Source organism: Chrysochloris asiatica, unplaced genomic scaffold, assembly GCF_000296735.1.
Source record: "Chrysochloris asiatica unplaced genomic scaffold, ChrAsi1.0 scaffold00081, whole genome shotgun sequence".
Lineage (NCBI taxonomy): Eukaryota > Metazoa > Chordata > Mammalia > Afrosoricida > Chrysochloridae > Chrysochloris > Chrysochloris asiatica.
This window is the reverse complement of record NW_006408599.1, coordinates 8,250,514-8,272,486: the sequence shown is the minus strand read 5'-3', so window position 1 is coordinate 8,272,486 and position 21,973 is coordinate 8,250,514. Positions and strand designations below refer to the sequence as shown.

The 21,973-nt window shown below is 39.9% G+C and overlaps 1 protein-coding gene across 3 annotated transcripts in view; it reads right to left on the bottom strand.

Annotated features, from left to right (window-relative positions):
• ASTN2 (astrotactin 2) overlaps window positions 1-21,973 on the bottom strand; it is a 1,331,668-nt gene that overhangs the window by 877,565 nt on the left and 432,130 nt on the right. For all 3 annotated transcript variants that reach the window (XM_006865679.1, XM_006865678.1, XM_006865680.1), the window contains one exon: window positions 3,414-3,521. In XM_006865679.1, the coding sequence (XP_006865741.1) occupies window positions 3,414-3,521 (108 nt within the window). The remainder of the gene's footprint in view (window positions 1-3,413; window positions 3,522-21,973) is intronic.

Here is a 21,973-nt window from a genome sequence, read left to right as displayed (position 1 = left end):
GTAGGAGATTAGGAATTCAACCTAGGTCTTCTGCATGGAAGGTGAGCTATTAACCACCGTCCCATGAGTGCGTCATCACCAGACATACAGTTGTTGTTAGGTGCCGTCAAGTCAGTTCTGACTAATAGTGATCCTATGATACAATTAGTGCTTAACAAATAATCTGTGGTAGGGAAGGGAGGGAAGGAAGATAGAAGAGAAGAAGAGCTCATTAGAGAACATCTGGGTGGAAAGAGCAGAAATTACTGGGGGATGGTTGAGGATGAGAAGAGAAGGTAAAGAGAGGTGAGAGAAGGAGGAGAGAACAAAAAATGACAAGGAATAAAGAGAAGAAGGCAGGGCTTTGGCAGGGAGTGAATAAGAGAGGAAGAGAAGAAAAAAGAGAATAGATATTAAATGAAGGGAGCAGAGAGAACAAAAAAATCAAGCAAGCTCAGGATCCTGCAAAAGAGGAAGATGTGGTGAAAAAAAAAGAGGTAGAAGAATAGGATGTGCTATCAGTGGAAAAGTACTTGTGATGTTATAGGATAAGCACTGTACTACTAACTGCAATGTTGATAGTTCAAACCCACCGGTGAGTCCTTTTTGTTGCTATGAACCAGAACCAACTTGACAGCACTTAAAAACAACAACATTGGTGGAAAATAAGTGGAGGAGAGAGACAAAAGCAAGCAGCTTTGGCATTCATTTGGCAGGGCAGCCAGGAAAGGGAAAGGCAGCCCAAGCATCCTCACTGCCCTGAACACAGAGCCAGGTTGGCCTGCTGGAGTGTATGGAAACACTGGGCCAAATCTCAAGTCCTGTGGCTTATTTAAGGAGCCCTGGTGATGCAGTGGTTAAGCGCTCAGCTGCTGACTCAAATATCAGTGGTTTGAACCAACTAGCCAATAGCTCTATGGGAGAAAGATGCTGTGTCGCAGTCTGCTTATGTAGAATTTGCAAGATTGGAGACCCTATGCGGAGGCTCTACTTTGTTCTCCAGGGTTGCCATGAATCAGAATTGCTGATTCATTGGTGGCTTGCTTTTGCTTTTTTTAAAACTTCAATTCAAATTTATGAGGGGCAACCTCAATGATGGATGTTTTTCCAATTAGCTGTAAATAGCCTGGCCACACAGAGGAGACCCACCAACTTCCCCAGTCCTAATTCTGCTGCTGGAATGTGGGAGGAAGAGGGCAGGTCAAGAATTATCGATCACCAACTTCTAAATCTCCAACACAGCAGATACCTGAAAGTCGAGGAGTGGGAGGGAATGAGAGGTAGAACCAATCATTCTAATAGCTGCAGAGGCGTCTAGACCTTTCCCAGTAACATATCAGGAGACACTTGCCACACAGCACCTTTTCAGTGATAGGCACTGGCATCAGGGAGATAGGAGAAATAACAAGAATTGTACTGAATCAGCTTGATTTTGCCCTTATTATATATACCAGGCATCAGGGTACGCTTTTTCATGAACCTCAACTAAATTTCACCCCTCACCCTATAAGTCCCATTTTACAGGTGAGGAAAGCAAAGGATGTTGTTATTAGCTGCCATGGAGTCAGATTCAACTCATGACAACCCATGAACAATGGGATAACATTCAGAAGCAGATCACCAGCCATTCATCTGGGTCCACCTCAGTCTGGATGCTCTGCTGAAACCTGCTGAGCATCACAGGGATAGGAGAGCCTCCAAGGATAGACAGGCATGGGCTAGCTGTGCTTAAGGTGCATTTGTTAGGAATCACACCTGGGTTTCCAGAATGGAAGTCTAGAAGTCTATCACTGAATCATCACCACACCCAAGTGAACTACAGAACAGAGTTGAACTGCCCCATAGGGATCTCAAGGCTTAAATCTTTATGGAAGCAGACTGCCACATCTTTCTCCTACAGAACAGCTGGTGGGTTAGAATCTCCAATCTTTCAATTAGCAGCTGGTTGCTTAACCAATGTACCACCAGGACTCCCAAAGTAAAGTCTAGAGAAATTAAAGAAGTGCTGAGGATATCACAGCTAGTAAATGGTAGAACAGAAGTTTGAACCCAGTTTTCTTAATTCTGAAAGTTTTTCAGTTATATCATGCTATTTTTTTCGTGGGTTAGCTATCCCTTCTAAAACTTCAAAATTAACATGTAACTTCTAACTTGGTAGTTCAACTACTTGCCTTACTCAACTATAATAACAAATCTTGGAGACTTTACAAAGACATGTCAGTTGGTCTGTGTAACCTTCTTCATTGGAAGATTCTTCCCCACTCCTCAGGCATTTCACAGGATAAAGAAAAGAAGCCTAGAGAACCTATGTGATCTGTGCTTTTTGGTGGTCTACCCTGCTATAGGCAACATTCATGCAGAATAGTTTGCTGAGGAATACTTTCCTCCCTGCCCCAGGCATTTCTTCTGCCCACTTCTATGTACAGATGGGATGCCCACACACGCTGCCACAAGCCTTGATAAGTTGCCTGTATGTATGCAAGCCAATATTACCTTCTTTCTGGTTGGTGATCAAAGTCCATGGATGCATCGCCCCTAATCGCTAGCATGAATACATGTTTATAGCCCAGGTCCTCTTTCAAGAATTCAATCTCAAATTTACTGCTTTTGCATATTTATAAAATGTTCAGTAATGTGAAATTATATTCACAGAAGATTGTCTGAAATAGACTATATTTTCCCTATAGAGCAAGCCTCATCATCAGAGAACTGTGAACCTGAGTACCAAGTTTAGCTCACAAGAAGCTAAGCTTCATCATTTTTATATCACTTTACATTGAGTGTTATTGTGAGATATAAGTATTTCTTGATATTTATTTCATCTATCGAAGACAATGCCTAGAAAGCCATACCATGTTCTATTTTTAGGGACCAACTGGGGAACATTCTCTCTGGTCTCAGTATCCTGAACAAATAAACGCTTGGCTCTATTCCACAGACCCTGTATATTGTACTGATAAGTATGTTTTGTTTTCTGCATCTTGGCTGCTAGGATGCTCCTTCTAAGAATTCCATTACATAGTATGGCATGAATTAACCTGCAGTGTCTAAACTGAGCTTAAATCATCTTCTTTACATTCATTTTCTTTTTAATCTAATTCCCATAGTTATTCCATTTCCTGTGCTGAATTTCAAAAAGTGCATAAAAATTTGAACATGGGCCTCAATCCTTTGACAAATGAGGTGGGAGGAAAGTAAATAAAGAATGGAATGAGGAAAGGATATAGTGACGTTCACCAGTCTCCCCAGGGGTAGAGATGCTGAGCTCTGGACCAGGTTGAAAAACAGAAGTTGTGTTTGCCATTATACTGTGAGTCAGAATGGACCCGATTGCAAGGGGTTTACTGAGCACAAACTCTGCTTCCCAGGCTTTCCTACTCCAAACTGTGCCTTAGAAACCTTCCCAAGGTAACACAGATTCAGACTTCCGTTACCTTTGCTGCGGCGACGACTACGGTACTGCTCTGTGTAGAACGTCAGCTGCGTCTCATCATCTGCCTCTGAACCCGAGGTCCCTTTGGCTCTCCCAAAGCTGATTCCCCCTGCAAAGAAACAAAAGCCATCATTCATCCTTTCAGGTCCCCAGAAGCTTGTTAAGCTTGTTAAACAACCACAACCCCCAAGCTTCTCTGTAAATCTCAAATGGCCCATGAGACCACATGATGAATGGGAAGAGTTCAGATTCCGCAGTGAGGCAGATCTGGGTTCCAACCATGGCTCAGCAGCATCCTGGTATATGTGACCTTGAGGAGACACCTCACCTGTCTGAGTCCTGGGTGTCTTATTTCAAAATATGGAAAACAACCATTAACTCTGTGGGGTTGGTTTGCAGATTAAAGGATGTAGAATATATAAAATACCTGGTCCATGGTGAGTAATAAATAATTTATAGCTATACTTGCTTAGTATGACGAGCCTACCTCTAAAAAAATACCCTGGGCAGTATAATTTCACAAACATTTAAATCAATCGCTTACTATATACCAGGCTTGACACCAGGTACCAGGGAAACAAAATAAAATAGTCCCTGGTCCTTGCCAGCCAGGGGATCATAAGTTAGTCAGGAGGACAAATGGGATCCTAAGGAGCCTTAAAGCTAATTCATGGTTTATGTTTATCAGGCAATGTGGCACTCAGAATATGGAGAGGAATGCAATCCATCGCAACAAGGATCCGGGGAGGCTTTACAGAGAAAGGGAGATTTAGGTCAGGGCTTGAAGGATGGATGAGTCTTCAGAGGTAGAAAAAAAGGCATTCAAAGAAAGGAAACAAGTAAAGCAAAGGCCCAGGGATGGGAATGGGAAATGCAAGGCTCATTGAGTTGAGTGCTGGCTGGGAAGGATAACTAGAACCACCTGTGGCTGTTGTTGAGGGCTGCCAAGTCTGTTCCAACTCATAGTGACCCGGTATAGGGTTTCCAAGGAGCGACTGGTGAGCTCGAACCGACAACCTTGTGGTTCAAACCGACTTTGCAGTGCAGTGCATTAACCCACAGCACCATACTTGTTGTTGTTGTTAGGTGCCATCAGGGTCAGAACCAGGACTGGATGGCCCTAAATTCAGATTGAGGACTGGAGGGCTTTATGTTACATATCATGAAGGTTCCTGAACAAGGAAATTAACTGATCACCTGTGTTTACCAGGAAGAACACTTCAGTGGCACACAGACCTCGGAATGGGTTCCAAGCAGGGTGAGTATTTAGGAGGCTCAGTGATGACCAGAGAAGAGCAGATGAAGTTCAGTGTGAGGGCAGATCAGTGAGTTGGGGAGATGAGACAGTGCTAGGGGTGCTTCAGAAACAAACTCAAAGACCCACGGAGGAGAAAAGAGCAGTGTGTAATATGCCATGAATTTATTACAGAGATGATCAAGGAAAATGGCCAGGAGCAAATACAACAACAATGTTGTTGCTCTTGTTAATTGCTATAGAATCAACCCTGACTCAAGGCAAGCCATGAACAATGGGTTGGACCACTGTGATCTAAAGAGTTTGCATTGGCTGAGTTTTTAGAAGTAGATCACCAGGCCTTTCTTCCTAGTGCATTTTTGTCTGGAAGCATCACAGACCTCCACTGACAGGCAACTGGTGACTGTGCATGAGATGTTCTGCCCAGGCATCAAACCCTGGTCTCCCACATGGAAGGAGACAACTTTACCACTGAGCACCAATGTCTCATATGTCAACATTCCTAGTAGTTAACTCTGGAGAGAAGGAACATGGGTGAGCTTTCATACTCATCTCTGTGATTTTCTATATTTCACAAATAATTTGTTTATTTTTAAGGACACAATACTGAGAAGAGAAGAATAGAGAACGCTTTCCCCAGAAGGAAAGAACAAGGGGAGTGTTTCAGAGCATGTTGGGGCTGAGTTGGATGAGCAGGGGAGCATGGGGACTTTGATTCTGAAAACGTGTTTAGTCAGTGGGGTTTCAGACCCCGACATGAATTAGACGATCTCTGGGAGGAGACTTGAGACTCTTGAAGAAGTGATTGCCTCTTAGATGGAGAACTACGTGACTGGAGGAGGGAGGTAGGAAGGAGACTGCTTTTCCCTATGACTCTTTTGTATCTTTTGAATCAAACACCATGTTAACATATTACTTATTCAAAAGTTCCACCAGAGGAAAGGAAAAATGTACATCAAGGGCAAATGTTATTTAATTCACCAAAGAGTTCACTATGTAATTTCCTCCATTAAAGCATTGGAAATTATGCTTTTTAGGTGTATAGCCACTCTTCTTAAATCTGATTATTACACATTCATTCATTCCAGAAACAATCTACTACCAAGCAGTCTGCTATGTACCTCCAAGATATGTATACATGATGGCATATAATCCTCATCATATACTTATAAGAGATGGGGGATATCACTTGTTCAGTGATAAAGTTCTTGCCTCTATGTGGAGAACCTGGGTTCAATGCCCAGTCAATGCACCTCATAGGTAAGCACCATCCATCCGTGTTGCTCTGACGCTGAACAGGTTCTGGACAAAGATTGACAAGGAAGAAAGGCATGACAATTTATTTCTGACAAAAACTCTATGGGTCTGGCTACTCAAAATGGGGGGGGGGGAGGGGAGGGGAGGGGCTACAAAGGTAAGAAGTGACTGGCGTACAAGCTTTCAAGAGGGAACCTAGATCCACATGGCGTGGAGGAAGGTGGAATCTCCAGTGAGTAGTATCCAATCTGTCTAGGCGGGGCTGATGAAAAGAAATGCGGATAGGTCTCTTGTGATACAATAGTGAATAATTGTTATCAGGACTGATTGTGAGGGATGGAAATGTAAAGGTAGATGTTTTATAGCAAGATGCGGAGTGATTAACTTTCCAGTCTAGGAGCGGAGGTCCCTGGGACCATCAAGGGATAAAAGTGGAGAGCGGGACCCTACCCAGAGAAGCAGTGATGTCTGAGATGGAGGCAGAGACGATGACTTGGAGTGATGGAGCAGCTGGGGACTTTAGACCCAGAGAGGGAGAGGGACTGTGTGCTGAAGACCGGGGCATGTGGGGGGCAGGCTTGCAGGTTGGTTGATAATACATGGAGGGGGTTATAACCATGACAATGAAATGATATATGATAGAATGAATGTAAAACTAATGTTCTCACATAATTCACAATAAAACATTCAAAAAATAAATAAAATAAAATAAAAACAAAAAAAAACCTCAAAAAACACTATGGGTCACTATGTTCCAGATTCATTCTGAATGGGGCCACCACGAGTTTGGGCCTCCTAGACAACAGATAACAATTACAATAATAATAATAAATAAAAGCTGGATAATAAAAGGAAGACTTTTTGGACAAAGTAACTTTCCTAAAGTCACACAGCTGATGTGTAGGATAGTTAAGATTCAGGGCTAGTCTTTCGACCTCCAAATGTGGATTTTATACTCTATAACTTGCTTTTCTGGAAACAACTCAGGAGAAAACCTTGGGAAAGGTGTGTCCTTCCAGATTCAAGGTGCTAAGCACTGTGGTCTGAGCTTTGCATGTATCACAGCATTCCAAACTGATGTTACCCCTGGGAGGTGTTATTGATCCACATTACAGAAGAGGCAACTAGGATTCAGAAGAGAAAAATGAAGTTTTAATAAGGAGCAAAGCTGCAATTTGAAGTCAGGTGTGACTAATGTCCAAACTCATATTCTGAACCTTGAAGTAACATAGACTCTTGGGATATTGCTCCATACAACGGAAATATTAATATCTAATCTCCCTTCCTTCATATAGGAAAGCACAAGGGACAGCAATGTTTGACATTTCCCCCAAAATGTGCCCTCAATCGCGGTCTGTCCTTGCCTTAGTACAAATACTTTTCAATCCCCAGCAACTAAATCAAGCAGGTCTGGGGAAAGCAGAGGACGCCAGACTCCACCAGAGGTACTTCCCTGCTTGTAAGTTCACATTTGAAATGTTGGCAGGAACCTAATAGAACTTCTGGAAAAGAAGGGAAAGTGAAGATTCCCAGAGACCAAGACTGTTTTCTAAATTGCTATTACTGTATTTGACTGTTACAGAAAAAGAAAGGAAGAAAAAAGACAGGGGAAGGGATGGAGTGAGGACAGACTTTTGTTCATCTAGGTGTAATTCTTGACCCAGAGGGAAATGAGGCCATCTGATAAAGTCATTCCTTTATGTACATGGGATATCTGCCATACCTCCTACTGTGTTTGGAGCTGCAGAGAAAAATAGAGGGGTCTTCCCCTGTTACCCCAGATACTTCCCACATCACTCTTTAGTGCCAACTCCATATTTTTAAATATTCCAGCTAAAGCCTCTCTCCATTCCTCTTTCCTTCCTCTTCTCTTCCCCACTTCTCTGAAGATTTTCATCTGTCCCATGGTGAACATGGCAGTAAAGATTCTTACCCACCTGGAGCAGGAAAGAGGGAATGGCAAAGAAGTCAACAGGCACTTCTAGTATGTTGTTGTTGTTGTTAAGTGCCATCGAGTTGGTTCTGACTCATAGCAATCCTATAGAGGGTCCCTCTGAGTACGGATTGGTGGATTTGAAATGCTGCCCTTGCAGTTTAAACTGACCTTGCAGCATAGGACATTATCCTGCAGTACCACACCAGGACTCCAAGAGGGGGTGATAAAAAAGTCAACAGGTACTTTTAGTACAATCATAGGTATTGCTCTAAACCCTTTGCATTAAATTATTTAATTCTTAGACCAATCCTAAGAGGTAGGCTACTACTTTCACTCCTATTTTATTAATCGAGGAAACAAAGGGAAATTAAGTTATTTGCTCAGGGTCAAACAGCTTTTAAGTAGTAGAACCACCATTTGATCAACACAGTAGCTTCAGAGTGTATTTCCTTAGTTTCTAAGTTGTTGTTTTTAAGTGCTGTTAAGTTGGTACTGAGTCATAGCAACCCAGTGTAGGGTTTCTGAGGAGCAGCTGGTGGGTTTGAACTGTTGCCCTTGTGGTTCACAGCCCAGAGCTGATCCTACAGCACCACACCAGAACTCCAGTATCTAAGCTAGTGGTAAATAAAATATGGGTAAAGGCCTCATTTCATGCCTACACCAGGTCCTGGAAGGAGGCTATAATGAACCTTGCTATACAGGTGAATAAAAGGCATGTCAGAAAAGTGATATGAGGTAGTAAGTGGCAGAGCTGGGATTGAAATCAGATCTTTCTATCTGCAAAACCTGTCTCATAACTAAAGTCACCAAGGAAAGTGTATGTGTGTGTGTGTGTGTGTGTGTGTGTGTGTGTGTGTGTGTGTGTGCATGCGCATACACACGCTCCTCTCTCGTGGGGAGGTGATGGCAAAGACAATGATTTGACACATCAGTCAAGCCCTGATGCCACATTTTCTACATTTCAGCGCTTCTCCTCTGAGCCTAGTGCAAAATCATAGACCGTTTATCAGACTAGGAGTTCTGGTGTGGTTCTGTGGGTAAATGTGCTGGACTGCAAAGTCAGTTTGAACCACAAGCTCACCAGCCAATCCTCGACAACCATATACAGGGGGGCTATGAGTAGGAACCCACTCAATGGCACTTAACAACAAAGCAGACTAAGCAAGGTCCAAGTAGTTCTTCCATCTCTCTACATCTTCAAACACACAAAGATCATGCCCCTAAAACTGGTATGTTTCCAGAGCCTCCATCTACTCTGACACTCTCTCTGACCCTTACCTCTCATCTGTAAGTACTGATGTACCATATACAGAATGGAAACTGAGAATCAGGTTATGTCTAGACCAACCTGTCCAATAGAAAGATGTTGTTGTAGCTGTTAAGTGCTATCACATCATAGTAACCCTGAATAGGGATTCTGGACAGTGGCTGGTGAGTTTGAACCACGGACCTTGTGGTTCAAATCAACCTTGAGATCAAGTGCTTTTCCTGTGGCGCTATTCCAGGACTCCAACAGAAAGATAATGCAAGCCATACATGCAATTTTAAAGGTTTTAGTAACCACATTGAAAAGGATTTAAAAAAATAGGTAAAATTAATTTCTAGACTATATTTTATTTGACCAACAGATCCAAAATATTGTCATTTTAATCTGCAATTAACATTAACACATTATTGCTGAAATATTTTACATTCTTTACTTTTTCCCAGAGTAAATTTTCATAATGTGAGTGCATTTTATACTTATATTAAATCTCAATGCCTACTGCCTACATTTTAAGTGCTTGCCACACTTGTGGGGTAGTTATACAAAAATAGTATTAAGTACATTTTAGGGCCAGGGATCTAGGAACAGAAGAGAAAGACTGACAGTTCACAGGTTCCACTAAGCTGTTGAATCTTTGTAAATATGTCTAATGGTGGTTTTGAGATTCCATAAACAAAACAGTTATGGTCCCTGCCCTCAAGGCACTCTGAGTCTCTTAGGTTTGTGTTATTAGCTTGTTATTTCATTAACGACATTGTTATTCCATCAACAACAGAATGAAATGTTGCCTGGTGCTGGCGCCATCCTCACCATCACATGTTGGGTTCCATCATCTTAGTCACTGTGCCAATATATTGCACTGAGTTCTCCCATGCCCTTGTTGACCCTCTGTTTCAGCAGACATGATGTCTTCTTCTAGAGACTGATTCTTCTAATGATGTGTCAGATAATGTTCCATTGTGCAACGTAAGTTTCCAACAGCTAATTTTCAGTAGTTCATCAAGACTTTCTTCTTAGTCTGAAATCCGTCAACTACAGATGAGTCTGACAGTATTTAAAATAGTGGTGACATAACTTTCAACATCATAGCAATATACCGGCCACCACAGTATGACAAATTGACAGGTGAGTGGTGGAGTTAATTTATGTAGTGGTTTAATTAATTAGCTATGGGGAGTAGTACATCTCAAGAGAAAGAAATTTAGGTATTGGAGTCAGGTATGAATTCTAACTCTATGTGTGGCTTTGAACAAGTCACCTAGCCTCTCTGAACCTAGATTTAAAAGTGGGCCCAAACACTAATTCACAGGGTTATTGAAAGGAGGAAAATGTATGTCAACATTAAGTACAGAGAAAAAAGGAAATGTTGACATATATTCATGCAATGTTTGCATGAACTTAAGAGACAAAGAGAAAGCATTGCTGTGTGGGGTTGGTAGCTTCCGTGCCAGCTGAGATGTCCTGGGGAGATGGCAGCCATCCAAGGCATGAAGTCTCTGAGTTCACACATAATCTAAAGAGGCCACAGGCCAATTATGGACCGACTTGGAGATGATTCAGATATCTGGAAAAGGACCCCCCTCTGTTAGCATTTTAATATGAAATTGGTGATTCAATGAACTGAAGTACAGCCATTAATTACAAGCACTGCTCAGGTATACCACTTTGGAGCTGAGAGAAAGTGAGAATCGTCAAAGACTGGCAAGAGAAAAGAGAAGTTATCTGTCTATTGGAACCAGCAGTCTCTCTGCTGGAGCCCCTTGGTTCCTCTGGTCCTGAATGGTCACACGTAGTCATCAAAGAAAAGATAGACTACAGACATACCATGACAAGATAAGTACTGCACTGGCCACTTTATATACAGCATCCCATTTCCAACTCACCAACCTGAGCGACAAAGATCATCTTCATTTTACTGACAGAACTGCCCAAAGATCAGATTCTCCAGGATGCTTATCAAAAAACACACAAATTACAAATGAACCTAACTTGTGTCTGATTTTAAAATCATCTATTCTCATCAAGGAGTTCTGATGTGGTACTGTGGGTTAATGCGCTGGACTGCAAAGTCAGTTTGAACTGCAATGTCTGCGGTTCAAACTCACTAGCTGCTTCTCAGAAACCCTATACAGGGTTGCTATGGGTCAGAACCAACTCAATGGCATTTAACAACAACAGCATTCTCATCAAAAGATATCCATGAGAAAAGATGGTCAAGGTCCTTGAAACTCCTGCTGCTGCCGCTATGTCAGTCCATGTCTTTGGTTGGGCTTCCTCTTTTTCACTGACCCTCCACTTTACCAAGCATGATATCCTTCTCCAGGAACTGGTCCCTCGTGACAACATGTTCAAAGCAAGAAAAAAATCTAGGCAACCTGACTTCTAAGGAGCATTCTGACTGTACTTCATCAAAAAGAGATGTGTTTATTCTTCTGGGAGTCAATGCACTTTCCCTACTGTTATCCAACATTATAATTCAAATGAACTGATACTGATTTGCAGATCAGAACCACAGTGAGATACCATGCCACACTCACCAGATTAATCAGAATAAAAAATACAAAAATTAAGAAAAAAAAACCAACAACGGTAAAATAACAAACGTTGGTGAAGAGGTGAAGAAACTGTAACCCTCATACATTTCAGATGGGAACTACAAATGGACTATTGCTATAGAAATCAGCTTAGTAATTCCTCATGGTGATTATTGAACAACATAATAAACAAAATAATGTTACTAAATTTTACATGTGAAGAATGTTGAAATGGCAATTTTTTTACATAAATATTTACCATGATTAGTAAAAATGGGAAAAAGTTAAACATAGAATTGCCATATATAACCCCACAATTCCACTTTGAGGTTGTTGTTGTTGTTAATTACCATGAAGTCAGTTCCAACTCATAGTGACCCTGCACAGGGTTTCCCAGGCTGTAAATCTTTACGGGAGCAGAACACCTCATCTTTCTCCTGCAGAGCCGCTGGTAGTTTCAAACTGCTGACCTTGAGATTGGCAGCCTGACTCATAACCACTACGCTACCAGAGCTCCTTACCCCAAATAATTTAATACAGGTATTTAAACAACAACTTGTAAATATATGTTCATAGAAGCAGTATTTACAGTGGCCAAAGGGTGGTTAACCTAAATGCTCAGCAAGTGATGAAATGATAAATAAGACGTGGTATATCTGTTCAGTGGGCTATTATGCAGTAGCCGAGAAAAGGGATGAAGTACTGATGCCTAATCAGATTTAGTTCTGAACTCTCAGTTCTACTCTATTTGTCTGTGCAGCTTCCCTGGAGGAATACAAAACTGGTTTAATTACTGTAGATTTCTAGCATGTTTTCAAACAAGGAAACATGAATCTTCCAACTCTTACCTTTTGTTTTATAAAGATTGCTTAGAGGGGCACTTTTGATTCCATTTGAATTCAAAGATTGGTTTTTCCATTTCTATAAAAAAGAGTTATTAGAACTTTGACAGAAATTGACTTGAATCTGTAAATAATTGCTTTGCATCTGTAAAATAATTTGCAACAGTTTACGTATTTACATCTTAAAATATTAAGTCTTCCAATCCATGAACACACAAAATCTTTCCATTTATTTTGGTCTTCTTTAACTTCTTTCAGAAATGTTTTCAATGTACAAGTTTTCCCCATATCTCTCTTGTTACATTTTTCCTAGGTGTTTTGTTATTTTAGATGCCACTATAAATGCAATTTCCCCCGATTTCCCTTTCAGATTGTTCATTTCTGGCTGCTTTTTGTGTATTGATCTTATACTCTGCAATTGTGCTGACTTCATTTATTCGCTGTAGTAGATTTCTTGTGGATTACTTGAAATGTTCTGTATATAGGACCATGTCATCTACAAATACAGAAGGCAGTTTTACTTCTTCCATTCCAGGTTGAATGTCTTTTCTTTTTTCTTGCCTGATTGCTCTGGCTAGAACTTCCAGTAAAATGCTAAGTAGCAGTGATGAAAGCAGGCATTCGTATCTTTTTTCCTGGTCTTTGGGAGAAAGCTTTCAGTCTTTCATCATTGAGTATAATGTTAGCTTCTTATATGTGTGTGTATTTTACTAAACACCCTTTATCATGTTGCACAATTTCATTCTATACCTTGTTTGCTGAGTGTTTATATCATGAAAGGATGTTTGATTTTTGTCAAATATCCTTTTGACATCCATTGAAATGCTTATGTGGTTCTTTGTCCCTGTCTATTAATGGATACTCTTGGTGTGGCATTAAAGGGTAAGGTCAAGACAACCAGCTGTTCCTTGGAAACCTGATACAGGGTCTCTATGAGTCAGGACTGACTCCATGACACCTAACAACAATAAATTAATGAGGTGTATTGCATGTTTGGTTTTCTTATGTTGAGTCACTCTTACATTCTTTGGGGAAAATTCCAGTTGGTCATGGTTGTTAACAGTTACTTCTTTGTTATACGAATTTTGCCTCAAATAATAAAAAGGCAAAAATCAAAATGAAACAAAACCTAGTTCTATTCTCTTTGGCATATCACAATAGAGATGATGGAACTGTAGAATTTGAAATATGGGAGGGAAATCTGGGGTAGAGAGAGGAGCTTACAGAAAGAGCTTTGTAAGAGAAGCAGAGCTCAGGTTTCCTGATTCCTAGCCTAGTGTTTGGAGTCCTGCTATGGCACTGAAGAATAAGCTAACCACTGGACTACTAACCACAATGTTCAAACCCACCAGCTGCTTCTTGGAAACCCTATACAGGGTCACTATGAGGGAACCAACTTGAAGGCACTTAACAACACAAGGTCAGCAGTTCAAATTTACCAGTTTCTCACAGGAGAAAAATGAGGCTTTCTGTTCCCATAAATATTTACAGCCTCAGAAACCCTATACAGGGTAGATATGAGTCAGAACTGACTCTATAGCACACAACCACCCACACTACCATGTACTGAACTGTGACGCTGTAGGATAAGCACTGGACTGTTAACTGCAAAACTGGTGATTCAAACCCACCATCCACTGGTCCTCATAAACTCTATACAGGGTTACCATGAGTTAGAACAAACTCCACAGCACTTACCGACAACAATGAATACACTGAACTCTGTTCAGCACTGAGAATAAAACAATGAATCAGCACATAAAACCCACTGCTTTTTCAGCAAGTTTACTCTCTGATGGCGAAGCATTTAAGATGTTCAAAGCTTACTGCTAAGTCCTTTCCAAGGGATTTTGATCTGATTTTGCTGATTAAAAATTTTAAGATATACAGAGGTATTTGGTAGCTTCATCAGGATAATATAGATATTTGGTAGTAAACTAGGGATCAGACCCCAGATTTGTTTCAAATCAGGAACTTGGAGCTATTTGAAAGTCAGATTATGGAGAAGAGTGGAGCAGAAGCTAGGATGTCGTCTTCCCTAGCCCACAAGAGTTACTCATCATTCTTCTTTGCAGATGTACCCCTCCTGGGATGCCTATCCACAGACCTGTTTCACCAGCCTCTGGTAAGCCCACCCCTCCACACTCCAACTCCTGCTCTTGCGATCATGATGGATGGTGGTGACATGTTAAATTATTCAGGCTCCGTGTCTTCCTCGAGCTGGTGACAGCGATATTGCATTTTTAGATTGCCCAGAACTGCGCTAGATAGAGAAATATGTGACTTGGGAATGTAAGAAATCACTCGATCCCCAACCACCAAGGGAATACAAATAGTGTCAGTCATGTGAAAAGGACAAAAGCAGCTAAAACTGCCCACGGCCCCTAAACCACACAATCCTTAGCTGGCCTGAACTTGGAGGGCAAAACTGCAGGTGTTTTAAACATTCACTTTTTGGAGATGATTTGACTACAATAGCTGTCTGTTAATTGAATACCTACCAAAGGGCAATGCATTGGGCACATACATTGGCAAACACACCTAATCCTCCTAATGTGGAAACAGAGGATACAAGAGGCACACACCTCACAACAGCAAGATCCAAATAGTCACAATAGAAGTCCTTATCTATGGTCACACATCAAGCAAGTGACATGGCCTGGATTCAAAACCTGGTTTTAATTGATTTATCTAATTCTCCAGCAAAGGCTATACTGCAGCACTCATGGGATCTATGTTGAATTTTTAAAATTGGTCATTATGATTTAAAAATAATCATTGTAATATATGATGAAGCATGATTGTTTATCATTTGTGGGGAGGGAATGGCTATTACCTGAAAGCCCATTTATAGAGGAATGATTGGAACAACGATGGCATATAGCTAAAACTTGCTTTCATGAGACCATTCAATATAGTGACAGAAATCTATATTTATTGATACACAAACCTGTCAGTGAAACACTGTTGAATGGAAAACTAGAAGGAAGAATAAAAAGAGGGATTGCACTTATGTAAGTTTATATACACTAGTTAACAAGTTGTGTGAGTTTAATAAATTGTATGTATGCATGCATATTTGCAATTAAATATATATGCGAGGGGGCTTTAACAGGTATGCGTGAAATTTGAATTAAAAGATAATGGATTTTTCCTTGAGCATTTTGAACTCCCTCAATCTATGTACCTATCCATCTATATCTATACACATACTCACATAAGGGGGTTTCAAAAAATTCATTTAAAATTTCTATTTCTCCATGAACATTTGAGTCCACCTCATGTACCTGTGTGTGTATATACATATATTGTTGTGGTGGTGGTGGTCTGCCATTGAGTCTGTTCCATACATTGCGACCCTGAATTGGGTTTCTGACAGTGGCTGGTGGGTTTGAATGCTAACCTTGTGGTTTGCACTCCAGTGCTTATCCTACAGTGCCACACTCGGGCTTCTTGGAAATGCCACTTAAAGTCACTGTGAGTCAGACTGGACAGCACTTAACAACAACTACAACAGCATATAGGGTCAGTATGAGTCAGACCCAACTCAACAGCACTTAACAATTAAATGTTGGAATTAAAACATGTGTATACAAATACACATACAAACACATTTTAATTTTAAAATAAAGAAAAAGGTAAGAAGTCATTCCTAGACATTCACAACCTAAAATTATGAACTACAATTACAAAAGCATATTATGGCAAAACTAAATACAAAATGTTCCCATGCTGTTTTAAAAATGCACCAGGATTACTGGTCAGAAAGAGACCAGAAGAACTCGGAACTAGGGCCCTTAGCCTTCTCCCTTCAGGTCTGGAATGGAACTCATCCTCAGGACCCAATTTTCAGCCAAGCAATAGATAGGTATATAGAGGGACAACAGAACTAGTAAGTTATACTCACCATGAAATGATCAGTCATTCAAGATAAAAAGGAAAACATTTATGTGGAATGGAAATAAGAACTACAGTGAGGAAGCCGGGTAACTGTTGTTGTATGGAGGGGATTACAATCATTGAAATGAAACAAAGTGTGTGATTTGTTGAATGTAAAACTGATGATCTTGCCTGTAAACCTTCACTCAATTCATAATAAAAAGTCTTCCAAAAAATGCACATGCATATAAAATAGGTAAAAAATGCACATGCATATGAAATAGGTAACGCAGAACATATTGAAAGACATAAGGTGCTACAGTGGTTATTTTCTAGCTGGGAAAGCTTGGGGTATTTTAAATACTTTTCTTATTCTTACTAAACTGCATTTTATAAGTTCTTTCCAAAGAACATCTAATGCTTTGGAATAGGGGAAAAAATGAATAAAAGTGATGTTTTTAAGTGAGTTACCTTTATTGCTTCAGTGTAAGCCCATCCCTCATTTTAGCTTTAATGCAATATGATCATCTCTTAGAATGATTGCTCAAGAACAGAAGCATCTTAATTTATCCCCACACGTTCAAATTTAGAATTGAGAGACTCTTTGTTGCTGTTGTTGTTATGTACCATCAAATCGGTTTCTACTCACAGTGACCATGTACAGGGTTTCTGAGGAGCGGCTGGTGAACTTGAATCACTGGCCTTCCAGTTCAAGGCGATCTTGTCAAGCTTAACTCACCGTCTCATGAAAGTAAGGTTTCTCTTCTGGAATATCCCATTGCTCCCTGTGATAGACTGTATTTGCCCACGATAGCTCCAAAAACCTTTCCCATTCCATAGGCTCTCCTGCAATGTAACCTCTGCCACTCTTTGCTTATCAAAGGTGGAATCTAATTCCTGTCTCCTTGAATCTGATCTAGCTTGAGGATGCACTTGTAATCAAGCAAATGTAACAAAAGTGACTATGCAGGACTTCCAAGGCAGTACAGCTTCTGCATGGCACTCTTGCAATGCTGGCCCTCTTTGGAAATCTGAGCCACATGGAGAGACCAGCATAGGTGTTCCAGTCAATAGTCCAGTCAGAGCTGAGTCCAGCCTCTGAGGCATCCAAGCCCAGGTGGCAAGGAGATGAGAAAAGAAGCCCCCAGTTGACTCCAGCTCTCAGCCATCTGAGTCACCCCAGAAGTTTGACTCATTCCAGCTGAGCTTCCCAAGCCATCTCCTCTTTGTCTTTTACAGATTCCTGACTCTCAAAATCTGTGACTACAATAATTTTTTTCTGTTTTATGGTAGTAGGTTTGGGAGTATGTATTATTTAGTAGTAAGCATCTAACCCTACAAAGTTATCCATAATCCTTCCATCCTATGGCAGCCCTGGGAAATTGAAAATATGAACTGGATGCCCTGAAACGCAAATCCTATGCCTTTCCTGTTAACAACTGACTGTATGACTGAAAGGCCATTGTTGTTGTTGTTGTTAGGTGGTGCCATTGAGTTAGCTCACAAAACAAACATGGTAAAGTCAAATACATTCACTTCCAATTAACTTGTGGTAATATTAGTTCTTAATCAAGCATTTATATGCATGTTTTTACAACTGGGTTTTATTTTTTGTGACTTGAGTCTATCATGTCAGTCTTCTTAAAAAAAACCCAACAACTATGCATCTATTAACTCACATCACAAAAGTATATTGAAATTAAACTATATACACCTGGCACTTTTGCTATTATATAGTTTTCATGTATCAGAAATGTGTGTCAGTGCATGTACACACATATAAATCTATATGGTGTTGTTAGATGCCATCGAGTCGGTACCAATTCATAGCGACCCTATGCACAACAGAATGAAACACTGCCCGGTCCTGCACCAACCTCACAATCATTACTATGTTGGAGTTTATTGCTGCTGCCACTATGCCAATCCCTCTCCTCTGTGGTCTTCCTCTTTTTTGCCGATCCTCCACTTTACCAAACATGATATCCTTCTCCATTACTGGTCCCTTCTGACAACACGTCCAAAGTATGAGTGAAGTCTGGCCATCCTGGCTTCCGAAGAGCATTCCAGCTGTACTTCCAATGCAGATTGGTTTGTTCTTCTGACAGTCCATGGTACTTTTAATATTCTCCTCCAATACCATATCTCAAATGCATCAATTATTCTATGATCTTCCTTATTCACGGTCCAACTTTTACATTTTGGTGGAATAGTTACAGATGTGTATATAGATTGAGATATTAATATATATGTAAATATATATGTACATATAGATTCGTATCTTGATGTACACACACATCAGTAGCTATTCCACCAAAATATTTATAGTGATTTTCTCTGAGTATGAAGAATATTCTCTTCTTTTTATGGGAAAATGAACAGAAATTTCTTGTGAAATTAAAATAAAGCTAAAGGATATGTCATAAACATGATCCTATGCCTTATGCATTCACCTCTAACATCATATAAGTGTTTGCAAAATATTCTATGGAATCACTTTTTTTAACCAATTTTTGCTTAAATTTCATATCATTTAAAAATTGTTCACTGTAATATTGCATGTTGTTATTGTTAGGTGCAGTCCAGTTGGTTCCAACTCAGCAACATTTCTACAGGTAAATCTTTCTATACATCCCTTCGTAGAATTTTTCTGAGAGGAAAAACAGACTCAAGCTGTATGACATATTAAAAGTTTGGACTCTATTTTAAAGCTGCATTCTACAAAGGTTATCCAATGTCATCCCAATCAGCTATATCTTAGAGTGACTACTTCATGATGTTCTCTGTAACCCTGATGATTGCTTTCAAGTCATAGTGCTTTTGATATGGATCCAATATTGCAAATTCACTTTGTCAGTTACTTCTCAACATACTCCAGTTTGCTCAAGTCCCTTTTGAGATCTGATGTCCTGAACTAATAAGCATGATAATCCAGGTGTGATCTGACCCGCACAGAGCAAAATGGGCTATCACCTCCCTTTCTCTGAAACATGAGACTTATAATAATACAGCTCAGGACAGCTGCTGCTTTCCTGGCAGCTGACTTGTATTCAGTATGCCCTCAGTTCTTTGTTCACATGCACTGCTAATAAAACTGGTCTTTCCCATCATGTATTTGTGAAATTGATTTTTCTAAACCAAAGTAAAGAACATTTTGTACTATCAAATTGTATCAGTATATTTTAGCCCTTCTAGTTTCCCCAGATACTTTTGGTCCAAATCCTCTGATCGCAAGTTCTCACTGTTCCTTGACTATACACCTATGAATTGGGTGAACATGAAAAAGGATGGTGAGAAAAGAAAGAAACAAATAGCTTCCAAGTGCTTACTATATGCCACAGAATTTAATCTAGAGGTTTACACATGTTAAAATCATCTAATGCACACAAGTACAATTAAGTAAATGTTGATATCCCTGTTTAAAATATAAGAAAAGTGTTGGTTGCAGGGACTATTTTTCTTGGACAAGGTCACACAGTCAGTAGGGAGAAAGGATGGGTTAAGAAATCTAACTGTGACCCTTGCTCCCAGAATCCCAGGCCAGGTGTGCCCTTATTTAAAGCAAGGATATAAATGTTTGATAGGAATCAAGAATATCAAAGAGAACTAGGCTGGGAATAGAATTTGACAGCTCATAGCTAGAACTCCTTAATGAATGTGTAATTGAATAAAAATAAACCCATGTGACTATACTATCAAAAAGCCTACAATTTCCTCCTTTGGGGGAAAAAAAAGATGCTCATTCCATAAATAACTGTTGAAAGTCTAATGTATGCCAGGACAAGGCCAAGTACTGATGAGTGAAGGAGAAATACTTCCTACTATCAGAGAGGCTGGAGTCCTGGTTTGGTGCTACGGGATAAAGCACTGGACCTCAAGGTTGGTTTGAACCACAAGGTCGATTGTTCAAACTCACCAGCAGTTCCTCGGAACCCCTATACAGGGTTGCTATGAGTCGGAACCAACTGGATGGCACGAAAGAACAAGAAGATCATAGAGATTATAGTTAATTGAAAAGATACACTATACAAGTCTATGCATGCTAAAATTAACTCAATATTAAGAAACTCTGCTATCTTTCTGATAGCTGGATATCCTGTGTTTGTGGTATCTTCCTGACATACGTGGATGACAGAACAATTCAAAATGGAAATGCTATTCACCTGGTATTTCTTCTTTTTGGTGAACCTATTTTGATTTCTAGGAGCTCTGGTAGTGTAGTGGTTACAAATCGGGCTGTGAACCAAAAGGTCAGCAGTTCAAAACTACCAGCTGCTCTTCGGGAGAAAGATGAGGCTTGCTGCTCCCATAAACATTTACAGCCTCGAAAATCCTGTTCAGGGTCACTATGAGTCGGAACCGACTCAACGGCACTTAACAACAACAAAAAAAATGATGATTTCTACGTGTCCCAACTTCCCTTCTCACATGCTCCCCCATCAAAACTTGGCTATCTCATTTCATTGTTGTTAGGAATGAAAATCCAGTTTTTAAGAGTGTACTATCATTGATTAAAGGGAATGATATTTATCCTTCTTCAGACTTTTGAAAGTTCCTCTGCTTGCCTTTATTCTTCTTAGAAAATAAGCAGGTTTGGGATTCTAGAAACATATCTTCAAATTATGTTGGCACCTGAGAAAGTAATTTGCTTACATCTGGAAACTGAAATTGAAGCAAGTAATTCAAAGTAAATACTTACTACCACCTTTGTATGTTACAACTTTATTCCTTATGCAACATCTTTATTTTCTTCTTCCTACTCTTCAGATTTTTCCTTGATATAAGTGACAGATCTGACAGATTCAGAATACATTTAGCATTAACTGGTAATAAGATTTCAGTTGTTTCATGGGACAATCATTTTCTTGTTATTATTGTTCTAAAACCAGGTTTTTTTTCCCCTCCTAAATGTTATTTATTTTATTGTCATTGTTATTGAGAATATACACAGTAAAACACACATAAATTCAACAATTTCTACATGGACACTTTAGCTTTGATTACATTCTTTTTGTTGTATAAGATTTCACACCCTCATTTTTTTTGAAATCCTCTCATTAACATAAACTCCCCATCCATTAAGGTTCCTTATCTAATCTTTTGGAGTCCTGGTGTGGCACTGCAGGTTAATGCGCCAGACTGCAAAGCCATTTGAACTGCAAGGTCAGCGGTTCAAGCTCACCAGCTGCTCCTCGAAAACCCTATACAGGGTTGCTGTTGTCAGTAAGATCCCATATAGGTAGCTTTTAAAAAAAGTATTATCCTGAAAAGAGGCTATTTTTTACTAGTCAAGCTAAACTATTGCTCAGTTTTTAGAGACATCAGGGGATATTTTTGGTGTAGGGCTTAAAGATTATTTTAAGACAATAATTTCAGGGCTCTATCTACCACCCATGGCTCCAGAAAGTCTAGAATCGATGAAAATATGTTCAGCATTTCCTCCATTTTAGTCTGGATTCTTCTACAGAGTTTTTTTTTTTTTTAAGTTTTATTGTGAGGTTTACATGGGAGAACATCAGCTTTACAATCATCCTATGGTATTTTGTTTTATTGCAACGATTAAAATCCTCTCCATGCATCATCAAATAACC